The sequence below is a fragment of the Leptodactylus fuscus genome, chromosome 3 (assembly GCF_031893055.1).
Source record: "Leptodactylus fuscus isolate aLepFus1 chromosome 3, aLepFus1.hap2, whole genome shotgun sequence".
Classification (NCBI taxonomy): Eukaryota; Metazoa; Chordata; class Amphibia; order Anura; family Leptodactylidae; genus Leptodactylus; species Leptodactylus fuscus.
Window position 1 is genome coordinate 163000772 of NC_134267.1, and position 12172 is coordinate 163012943.

Below are 12172 nucleotides of genomic sequence, written 5' to 3' on the forward strand. Positions count from 1 at the left end.
TCAGTTTTGCTGAAGCAGTGTATTTAGGAAAAGTCTTACATCCACATTAACAAGCAGTATAGATAGGATCCTTGTGATGGGACAACCCCTTTAATGCCTCCATTTTATAGTAAGCTATGTGGGTTCCTGGTATTTGTGTAGGCTTGCTCCACAGACTGTAGCTCTTCATGTTTCCTGTTCTTTCAATTTCACTGGGGTTTTAGCATCCAAATCCTCACCTATGTGCCACCTGCTGGAATTCTATAGGGGTATACAAGCATAATCTTTTGTAAGTATACAGGGACGGTATATAGTTTTTTTCAATTATTTTTCCACTTTCATAGTTGTGTGTAGAGATCAACAATTAGTGAAATATTTGAGATTGGTTTTGAGTAGACCCTCAATATTCGACTATTCGACCGAATATCGAATCCCATTATAGTCTATGGGGAAAAAATGCTTGTTTCAGGGGAAACCGCTATTCGACTGAGAGTCACCAAGTCCACAATGACACCCCAGGAAATTATGCCAACACCCTGGAATGTAACTGGGACAGCAGGGGAATCATGCCTGGGTGCATCTAACACGCCCAAGTCCCAGTATTACCCTACTATCACAGCTTATCAACTAGACACTTTCCACACTCAATAGAACCTCTATGAAAGTGGAAAAATAATTGAAAACCTTCTTTCCTCTACATTAATATGGACAGAAACACAAATTTAAACCTAAAGAAACATTAGCATGTGCTCATCACAATCCCTGACTTGATAGCTGCGTTAAGCAGGGTACAACGCAGACGAGGCCCGAGCACCAGGAACAGGTATTACAATGGCTAGCGGATAATGATCCCAGCTGCTTTTCCACCAGTCAGCCACTACCTCCAGTCGTGGTCATACCCAAGAGTCTGCCCCTCCTTCCTCCCAACATGCCCAATCTTTACAGCAGAGTTATCCCACCCTTGCCCCCTCCCAGGAGCTACCAGAATAATTTCTGTGTCCTGATGTCCAAACACTGTAGCATCCGCCCAATATACCTGCCCCATACGGGTGTGAAGCAAGGTCTAAAATTCCCACAGAGTATATACCTTATTTGCTCTGCACACGAACTATATACCGTCCCTGTATACTTGCAAAAGATTACGCTTGTATACATCCCTTTGTGAGCCCAATATACCTGTCCCATACGGGTGTGAAGCAAGGGCTATGCTTTCCATTTGGTATATACCGTACTTCACATACGCTTAAAATAGATGCAGTGTATATATCAGTTTGGGAACCCAATATACCTGTCCCATACGGGTTTGAAGCAAGGGGTCTACTTGCCATACAGTATAGACCGTACTTCACATATGCTCAAAATAGTTACCGTGTATACTTTGTATATATGTGTTTATTTACTGCTGTATATACCAGATGACAGTATACAGATTTCTTCTCACCCAATGGGACAGGTACAATAAGTGAGTGAACAAAAACACTTGTATACATCAGTTTGGGTAAAGTATACATGGAGGGTAGATAGATATGGCGTTTATCTACGACCGGATGCAAGGAAAACTGCTAGCTTCTCACCCCAATGGGACACATATGTACTGTATACCAGTGGTAGGGAATTGGAGCCCTAAAAAGGGCTTTTGTAGAAATTAGCTGCAGGATTGAGTGTATGTACTAGTGGTATATATGCACTCATCAAGCAATGTAGCTCTGACAATGTTTCCTGCCTTTCTAGCACTCCCTCTCTAGCCCTCAGCATGTCTCTCCCTATCTAACTCCAAGCCGCAAATGACACGAACGTAGCTGACACTATTCTTATAAATCCGAGGTCACCTGATTTAGCCAGCCAATGACTTTTTCCTATTTTTTTTCCTGATGCCTACGTTTTCCTGCTTCCGGTCCCACCTCCCCTGCACGGTTATTGGTGCAAAAAAAGCATCAGGTAAGGTGGGAGGGGATAGAAAATTTTTACTGCGTTTACCGCGTGGTATTCGATCGAAATCGAATATGTCGAAAACCGTAATATTCGATCGAATACCTAACGGTACCAAACGATATTCGCTCATCTCTAGTCATTAGTTCTTTCCCATCGTCTTGATTGTGATTTATTTACTGCACATAAGGTGGAGCTCTGCTTTACATCTGTACTTGCAGAAGGGAAAAGTGATCGCGCTATTGTCAATTTATTTTAAATTTTACTGGCGATGTAATAGAGGAACGACTCACCTCAGAGTTATAGGAAAAGATGCTCAAGAATTGATATTTCATGGGAAATGCAAGTTTTTTATTTGTACATAGACCTATCAAGGGAGTTGACAGGTCCTCTTATGTTTGTCGCGGCACAACAGCAGATTTTAACTGATGCTGTAGGGTTCCCCCACAAGTTACAGCTGGTCACGGTGGGTGTTTGCAGTGGGACCCCCTTGTGAAGGATCTCACCTCGCCATGGCCACTTTGACCCAGCCTCTGGCCTACCTGGCCTTGCCATGGGCAAAACTGCGATCACCTTCTTACCTTTACCGTCCGCTCTCAACCTGAGAGGGACTGGGTCTTATAGGATATGAGATGAGCCTTCTAAAGTTTTATATTTATTAACCCAAGAAGGTCGATACTAGACAACCAACATACATAGAGGTATATGCTAGCGGATACAAGCTTATATGGTTACAGAAAGTTATGTTACAGTGCAGTAAGATAAAAAGAATAAAAGATCAGAAATAGAAATATAATACCCAGTTGGGTCTCCGGAGTTCACATCATGAAATCCTTTAGAGTAATCCATAGGTGGTAAGGGTTTGACTACCCTATTAGCAGAATAGTCCAAGGTGTATGGTATCTCCATAGGCAATAGAGACCCTAGTCCAAGGGATTAGCTTCCACAGCATCACAGCACTTCGTGACACATCCCAGCAGTCCAGAAAGAACAACAAGAACCCAAGGTCTTGTCATGTGCAGCAATATATCTCCACTCAGCCCCCTCCCGCGATGAGGTCAGCAAGGTGGGCAGCTCTCCCCCTCACCTTGTATCAGTATGACTATATACGGTCTTAACTCTTTGCAGATGTCCTGAGGAGTCAGGTTGTCTGCTAAAAGGTGATAGCAAAGCTCTCAGTCCACTGATCCCAGACACCCCCTGCTAAGGATAACGAAGTTAGCACAATCATGACAATGCTGTGCCCAGGTTGAGACAAAGGGATGAGCCAAGCTACCTCCAGGGAGGAATTAGGCTTGGACAATTGGACACTATCTCTGGCATCTTGCTAATCAGGTCGAGTAAATTAACAGGGCAAAAGGGAAATATATCTGAGAAGGCAGTGAAAAAAACCCATAACTCTGGGCCATTCATCACACCCCTACATTACAAAATGAGCTGGCACCACACAATACAAAAGGAGCTACTAGCCCTCACATACCAGAAATCTATATACAAAAAGAAGGCCGTAGAGATGTGGGATATGGATGAGCCAAGAGTAACACGTACAAAAATCCATTATTTATTTAGTTACAATTGACAAGATGGCAAGTTTAAAAAAAAAACCAACAACTGGTGAAGACCCCTGTCACCATACCCCCAATAGGACACCCTGCGATAAGCTAGCATCATGCTAGTACCATCTATATGGTCAGATATTCACAGCGCCTAGGTTATCTAATTCTTGTTGTATATTCCTTGGACGTTGTTCTGTTTTCTGGCTGCCAGTTGTTTTCTAATGGTAACTCTACTGTGTGTGGTATTTGCTACTATATATTTCCTTCTCCTCATGATAGATATTTAATATTATATGCATATCTACTTGGACATTACAGGAGGAATGGAAGTAGAAAGGAAATCATAATGGCTACTTTTAAAGGTTACTCTGATAAGTCTGTGTTTATATGTGAATAAGGTTCCTCTTGTCATGACTGCCTGTACTAGTTCTCCTCCTCATTCTCCCTTCTTCTTCTATTCCTAGTACAGTTGTCGTACCTATGTGATGCAGTCTAGTCATTAAAGCCTGATTTGTGGACTGTCTCTTAGTATGTGACATTACGGCCGCTCTCCTCCTTATATAACACTGCACTGCTCTCCTGTGGCCAGTTCACCAATGTACACCCATGTATAATGTAGCATCTCGTACATGTTACAGCTCCTCCTCCCGCACATTCATTCAGACACTTTGAAGTCAATACTTTGTATCTGATTGTTTGTAGCTGAATGATCTATTACAATTCTTTCAAGCCTTTGTGGCTGTATTCAAGGATATTCAAATGTTCTTACGATATGGTTGTTCTTTATTCTTTCATCTGTGTGCATAGATGGGTGTTTTTGTAAAATGTATACAGTATATATTAACCCTTCAGTTGTTCTTTTAAAATCTATTCACCTGTACCGTTAGTGATCACTTTGTGCTCCCCAAAAGTGACAACAAGAACTTACAGCAGATGTAGGAGGTGTCGCACACGTCTGTATGTGGTCAGGGTGTGATAAACCTTGTGTGGTTGGCAGACGTTAGCTCAGCTAAACCAAACTCACTGCTTCATGGTGATCTATGATCTAAGTTCCAGCTGCGCCATGGGTCTATTGTGCCATTATGTAATGTTGATATTAGACTGGTGGTGAAGCTGGAACCCAAAGCGTCCTAAATAACCATGGCGCACTGAGTTTGGTTCAGCTGAGCCACAGTCAGTCCAATACATGGGTGAATACATCTTTGCTCCAGTCTTCTAAATGGTAAAGCTTCCAAGCAGTGTCGAGGTTACAAAGTGTCATTGCAAAATAAGGCATATTTATCCTTCTAGAAGTTTGGTAAAAAAATAAATAAATTGTCCCTTTATTGTTACTTTTCTTTTTGTTGTCTCAGTGGTTCTTCCTTGGTCAAATACTCTGCCAATATCAGTGACCTTGTCGTTACTCCTAAAATTAATGCGCCCTCCTCATTAAATGTGCATGGTTCTTATATATTAAAAAAAAAAATCAAGTGCCTGGTACAACTACAGAATTTAAAGCGTTTTTTTCAGGACTACTAAATCAATGACCTATCCCCACAGATCAGCTGTTTGAAGTGATGCTCCCTGACCACCCCTCCTGCTTCTTAGACCATGTCACATAATGTTCGTTGCCCACATGGGCTGATTGCAGCCCAGTCCCATTCAAGTAAATGTGCTGAGCTGTAATACAAAGCACAGCTGCTCTGCTTGGTAAGTATTGATCGGCCCAGGTCAATACTTGCCAAGTCATCAAATGAAGATCAGCCCCACAATCTTCTGTTGATGACCTTTCAGAAGGAGAGGTCATTGGTTTTTAACCCTGAAAAACCTTTTATAATGTATGTAATAAAATTGTGGCAGATACTTATAAAAATCATGGCTGTTTTGGTATGTTTATCAGGTTGCTTTTTTGTAAGTGAAAAGAGGTATGATCTAAATTCTGTAATTTAAGTGTACACGACTTGGCTATTACCATATACAATTTTACAAGATTGCTGTCTACACAGGGAAGTAGATTGAGTGGAATAGATGTGTTTAACCACATGAGAACCGCCGTACGTAAATTTACGGCCTCATGTGCTGGTACCTAAAGACCGGACTATTGCCGAAATACGTCCGGCCTTTAGGTACCTTTCTGGCGGGGGGAGGGGTGCGGGGGGGACAGGGGTTAGGTGTTACTAACACCTAACCCCTTCCTCCATAACGTCCAGTCGGAACTGAGTCCGACTGGACGTGTTAACCCTTTCGATCGCGCCGTCAAACATCACGGCGCGATCGAAAGGGATCCGCCGACAGGTTAACCCGATCGGCACCCCCCGCGGCGAGATCGGGGGGTGCCGATGTCAGTACAAGGTAGTCTGGGGTCTGGCCAGTGACCCCAGACTACCGGAGCCCCCACATACCTGGTGATCCTGCCAGGCGATGGAGGAAGTGAGCGATGTGTCTCACTTCCTCTGCAGCTTACAGGACACGAGCAGGCTCATGTCCTGCTCGTGTCCTGTCTGCTACTGTGCTGAATCAGCTGATGCTTTCATCAAAGCATCAACTGATTCAAGTGTCCTACAGGGACACATGAAAAAGTTAAAAAAAAGTTAAAAAAAAAATAAATAAAGTGTATGAAAAAAGTAATAAAGTTCTAAAGTCCAAAAATCCCTTTTTTCTATACAAAATGAATTATATAAAAAAAAGCACTAAAAATTAAAAAAAGCAATGCATATTTGGTACCGCCGCGTCCGTAACAACCTGTACAATAAAACTGAAATAATATTTAATGTACACGGTGAACGTCGGAAAAAAAAAACGGAAAAAACTCGCCGGAAATAATGATTTTTTGCCATCTCATCCTACAAAATATGCTATAAAAAGTGATCAAAAAGTCATATTCACCCCACAACAGTGCCAATAAAAAGCGCACATTTTCCCGCAAAAAATAAGCCCTCAACCAACACTGTCAACCGAAAAATAAAAATGTTACGCCTCTCAGAAGATGGCGATGCAAAAATCACTGATTTATGTCCCCAAATGTGTTTTTGTTCTGCAGAATTAGTATCGCATAAAAAAATAACATAAATGAGGTATCGCCGTAACCGTACCGACCCGCAGAATAAAGGACACATGTTACTTATGCTGTACGCTGCATGGCGAAAAATTTAAAATGTAAAACTCTATGCAGGATTGATTTTTTTTTTTTTTAATCCAGCAAGAAAGAGTTAATAAAATGTAATCAGTAAGTTGTAGGCACCCAAAGATGGTGTCATTACAAAATACATCGCATCCCGCAAACAACAAGCCCTTATATGGCCATGTCACCAGAAAAATAAAGAAAATATAGCATCTAGCAATGTCAAGGCAAAACCCCCCAAAAATCGCCAAATTATTAGAACACAACTGGCTGCGGCAGGTAGGGAATATATAAGCTGTGCGAGCGAATATCAGGGGACACCCCAGATTTACAGCTTATGAGGGAAAAAACACCAGAAGTGACCCCCAATGTGACCCCCAGAGTGACTCCCCCAATCATAGGAGCTACTGGGACATAGTAGGGAATTTGGTGTCTGCAATGTTCTCCGCACAGCTTATATATTCCCTCTTCGCCATCCGCTGTGCAGTCACGTCTGGGATACTAATACTCACTACACCCCCTGATAAATTCTTTGAGGGGTGCAGTTTTCAAAATGGGGTCACTCCTTTGGGGAATCCACTTTTCTGGTACCTTACAGGCTCTACAAACATGACATGGCGTCCAGATACCAAACATCAAAATCTGTACTCCAAAAGCCGCATCGCGCTCCTTCGCTTCTGCGCCCTGCTGTGCGCCCAAACTGCAGTTTATGACACATGTATGACACTGGTGTACCCGTTATATCGGACGTAATGTCATATGTGGGTATAAACTGATATTAGGGCACAGCTGGACGCAAAAGGGAAGAAGGGTTATTGGGTTTTTGGAGCACAGACGGTTTGGTTTTTGGATGCCATGACACTTTTGTAGATCTGAAACGCCAGTAAAGTGGAATCCCCTGATATGTGACCTTATTTTGGAAACTACACCCCTGAAGGATTTCTCCAGGGGTACAGAGAGCATTTTTAACCCCCAAGTGTTGCTATAACTTATTATCCATAAATGAATACGAAGCTGATTGTGAGAGGTGAAAATGACAATTTTTCCAGGAATCCGTCATTTCAGTGCGTAATATGTTGTGCCCGGCTTGTATCAGAGATGAACGCTCTAAAAGCTGTTGTGTCCAGGATACCCGCTTACCAGTTTTTGGAGTGTGTATCTCTGCTGACATAAGTCGGGCACAACATATCGGGCACTAAAATGGCGAATCTCTGGAAATTTTTCATTTTTAACTTCTCATTATCAGCTGTGATTTCATTTCTGGAAACTAAATAAATGCAACACTCAGGGGTTAAAAATGCTCGCTACACCACTTGATAAATCCCATGAGTGGGGTAGTGTCCAAAATGGGGTGACATGTCTGCGGATTCCACTTTATTGGCAATTCAGGGGCTTTGCAAAAGTGGCATGGTGTCCTAAAACCAAACTGTGCTCCAAAAACCAAAAAAGCGCTCCTTCCCTTCTGTGCCCGGTTGTGCCCAAACAGCCATTTATACCCACATATGGCATTAAGTCCGTTATCCGGGGTACACCAGTGTCATACATGTGGGCATACACCGCTATTTGGGTACCCAGCAGGGCGCAGATGTGAAGGAGCGATATGTGCTTTTGGAGTGCAGATTTATATTCTTTGTTTTTGGACACCACGTCACATTTGCAGAGGTCCTAAAATTGTCCCTACAAAATGGGGTCACTTCTTGGTGAATTCCAGTTTACTGTCACCTGTGTAGTTTCTAAAATGGGGTCACAATGGGGGGTTTCCATTGTATTGATACTTTAGGGGCTCAGCTAATGCGACATGGCACCTGAGAACTATTCCAGCCACATCTGCTTTCTAAAAGCCAAATAGCGCTCTTTCCATTCTGAGCCCTACCGTATACCCATACAGCAGATTATGGCCACATATGGGGTATTGCCGTGTTAAGAAGAAATTGTGTAACAAATTCTGGGGGGCTTTTAATTCTTCAGCTACTTGCAAAATTAAAAATATGGCGCTAAATGGACGATTAATTGGAAAAAAAAGGAATTTTTCATTTTTACGTCCCATTGTTAATAAAATCTGTGAATCAGCTGTGAGGCCAAAATGCTCACCAAACCCCTAGATAAATTCTATGAGGGGTGTAGTTTCCAAAATGGGGTCACTTTTAGGGGGTTTCCACTTTATTGGTACACTAGGGGCTCTGCAAATGCGACATGGCACCTGAAAAATATTCCAGCAAAATCTTCCCTTCAAAAGCCAAATAGCGCTCTTTCCATTCTGAGCCCCGCCATGTTCCCATACAGTAGATTATGGCCACATATGGGGCATTTCTGTGTTCAGGAGAAATTGTGTAACGAACTTTAGGGAGCTTTTTTTCCTTTATCCTCTTGTGAAAATGAAAAATTTGGGGCTAAATTGACAGTTTGTTGGAAAAAAAGTAAATTTTCATTTTCATGTCCCAATGTTAATAAAATCTGTGAAACAGCTGTAGGGTCAAAATGCTCACTCTACCCTTTGATATGTTCTGTGGGGGGTGTAGTTTCCAAAATGGGGTCACTTTTAGGGGGTTTCCACTGTATTGGTTCTCTACGGGCTCTGCAAATGCGACATGGCACCTAAAAATTATTCCAGCAAAATCTGCCATCCAAAAGCAAAATAGCGCTCCTTCCATTCTGAGCCCCGCCATGTTCCCATACAGCTGAATATGGCCACATATGGGGTATTGCCGTGTTCAGGATAAATTGTTTAACAAACTTTGGTGGGCTTTTACTCCTTTAACCCCTTGTGAAAATGAAAACTTTGGGGATAAAGTGACATTTTAGTAATTTTTCTTTTACACATTCCAATGTTAGTAAAATCTGTGAAACAACTGTACGGTCTAAATGCTCATTATACCCCTTGATGAATTCCGTGAGGGGTGTAGATTCTAAAATGGGGTCACTTTTGGGGGGTTTCCATTGTTTTGGTACGCTAAGGGCTCTGCAAATGTGACATGGTGCCTGAAAATTATTCCAGCAAAATATGCTGTTCAAACACCCAATGTCACTCCTTCCCTTTCGTGCACTGCCGTGTGCCCAAAAATCAGTTTACACCCACATGTGGGGTATTTCTGTGCACGGGAGAAATTGCATAACAAAATGTGAGATGCATTTTCTCCTTTAACCCTTTGTGAATGTGTTAATTTTAGGTCTAAATGAATGTATTAGTGAAAAAAAATGAAATGTCTAAATTTGACCTCCATATTATTTTTATTCTTATGAAATGCTTAAAGGGTTAACAAACATCCCAAATGCTGTTTTGAATAATTTGAGGGGTGTAGTTTTGAAAATGGGGTGATTTATGGGGGTTTCTATTATATAGGCCTTTATAATTCCTTTCAGAACTGAAGTGTTCCCTAAAAAATTAGTTTGAGGAATTTTCTTGTAAATCTGGAAAATTGCTGTTACACTTGTAAGCCTTGTAACATCCAAAATGAATTAAAAGACGATCAAAAGATGATGCCGATATAAAGCAGAGATATGGGAGATAATATTTATTCATGTATTTGGATGGTATGACTATCTGCCTGAAAAGCAGAGAATTTCACATTTTGAAAATTGCAATTTTTTCCAAATTTCCATCAAATTTGCTAGTTTTTTTTATAAATAAATACAAAAATATTGATTAGTGTTTACCACTAACATGAAGTATAATGTGTTACGAAAAAACAATTTCAAAATCACTTGTGTAAGTTAAAGCGTCTCAAAGTTATTGCCATTTAAAGTGACACATGTCAGTTTTGAAAAAAGAGGCCCGGTCCTTAATGTACTTCTGGGCCTGGTCCTTAACCGGTTAATAAATTTTGCACAGTATGTTATTTTGATAGGCTCTGCATAAAAAGGCACACACATAAAATATGGCTTACGTTTTTTTTTCCTCAAATGATAAATTACCCTCACTGTGTACATCACATCTTGATAAACACTGGATACCGTGGGCTACAAGAAGCTCTATAAAAGCGTGAACTCGTAGAATTATTAACGAATTGTAGTTTACCATGTTCCTTGTTTGATTCAGCAACAGAGGCGAGAAAAGGAGTTAAGAAAACAGCAGGAAAGAGACCAGCGTCGGCGTTATGAAGAGCAAATGCGAAGAGAGGAAGAACGAAGAAGGGCTGAACATGAAAAGGTTTTATGGCTTAAAATTGGATTTGTTATTATATAAATGCTGAAATAAATTAACATGCATTGTAGAAAAAAAAAAACATTCTCCAAATCTCTTGGATAGCCTGATTTTGGAAATAAACAGACATTTCAGTTTATCTGTCATTGCTGCAATATAGGAAGTGCAATGCTACATTTGTGGATAATGTAGTCATTAGCCATGTGTTAGTTGTGTTTTATATAATTTTTATATGTTTTATGGTTCAAATTCTACTTTCATAAATGTGTCGATCACTGGCTGTTGTGTATCCAGATGAAATGTCCTATCTGGAATATTCCATGAACATAAATAGTCTGTAGCCAAATAGATAAACTGAATTCTTCACAGCAGCCAAAAGAACTTCATCCAGGTTTTTGGGAAAACTATTTCTTTATCAAAAGGCTTTAAAATCAGAATATTAAAGTGTTTGGGACACACAGTCCTGAAAGGCACTATGATATTGATGACCTGCCCCTTAGAGTAAGTCCTCAGTATCAGATAGGTAGGGCTTCACACCTGATACCCCTGATATCAGCTGTTGGAAGAGGGTGTTGCATTCAGACAACTGTGACCGTTCAACAGAACGGGCCACTCCCCAAGTCTTTATCAAGGACACTTAAGTGTATGCGGGATCTGTGAAAACAGGATATGCTCAGGTGTGCACAGCATGTTTGTGTGAATAAGCACTAAGAAATACTGAAAGAAGTTTGTGCCTCCAAAAGATCAACCCTTTCTTCCCGTCTTGTGTCTGGATGTATGAAAATTAGTTAGAAAAAGTACTGTCTGCATGAGACAAATAGTGCCAAAGTCACCCTCTTGACAATACCCTGTCCCTTAGTAATCTGCCAGCCAGAATTTACACAATTTATTTTTCTGCAAGAATTGTTTTGTTTTTTATCTCTTAACTTTTTAATTCTCTAACAAAACCAGGGCAAGGAAATAGGCCCCAAGCATGGAATCCGTAGCCCCTCTGCAACAGGGGAGTATCTGACATGATGTAGCAAAAGTAATGAGTAATCAGGAGAAATTACATATTCGATTAAAAAAGAGAAAATAAAAACACTATTAATATGAGGCTCCAGTCAGTTTGATGTAATGTACATGTATCTGAGTTGTAGCTAGAACTTCTGTCCTGTTTTATTTGGTTATCTCTATACTGCTTCTCTTATAACTGTTATCTCCTTTACTAATGTGGAATAATTCTGGTACGTGGTATCTGATGTCCATTTCCCTAATCTCTAGCTTTGTTACTTCTCTCTCTTTCGGACTCTGTCCCTGCCAGGAGTACATCAGGCGACAGCTAGAGGAAGAGCAGAGGCAATTAGAGATCTTACAGCAGCAATTATTGCAGGAACAAGCCCTGCTTCTGGTAATGAACCTGTGCCCTGCTCCAGCATGTCCACTCCATCGTGTGTGTGCGCGCATGACAAGGATTGTTTGTTTCAT

At 41.0% G+C, this 12172-nt stretch overlaps 1 protein-coding gene across 9 annotated transcripts in view; it reads left to right on the plus strand.

Moving 5' to 3' along the window:
• The window catches only part of TNIK (TRAF2 and NCK interacting kinase), a 222501-nt gene that overhangs the window by 150157 nt on the left and 60172 nt on the right, over positions 1-12172 (plus strand). For 6 of the 9 annotated variants that reach the window (XM_075268688.1, XM_075268680.1, XM_075268682.1 and 3 more), the window contains exons 13-14: positions 10601-10711; positions 12009-12095. In XM_075268688.1, coding sequence (XP_075124789.1) covers positions 10601-10711; positions 12009-12095 — 198 coding nt within the window. The remainder of the gene's footprint in view (positions 1-10600; positions 10712-12008; positions 12096-12172) is intronic. The other 3 variants (XM_075268683.1, XM_075268686.1, XM_075268681.1) reach the window with 2 other exon arrangements.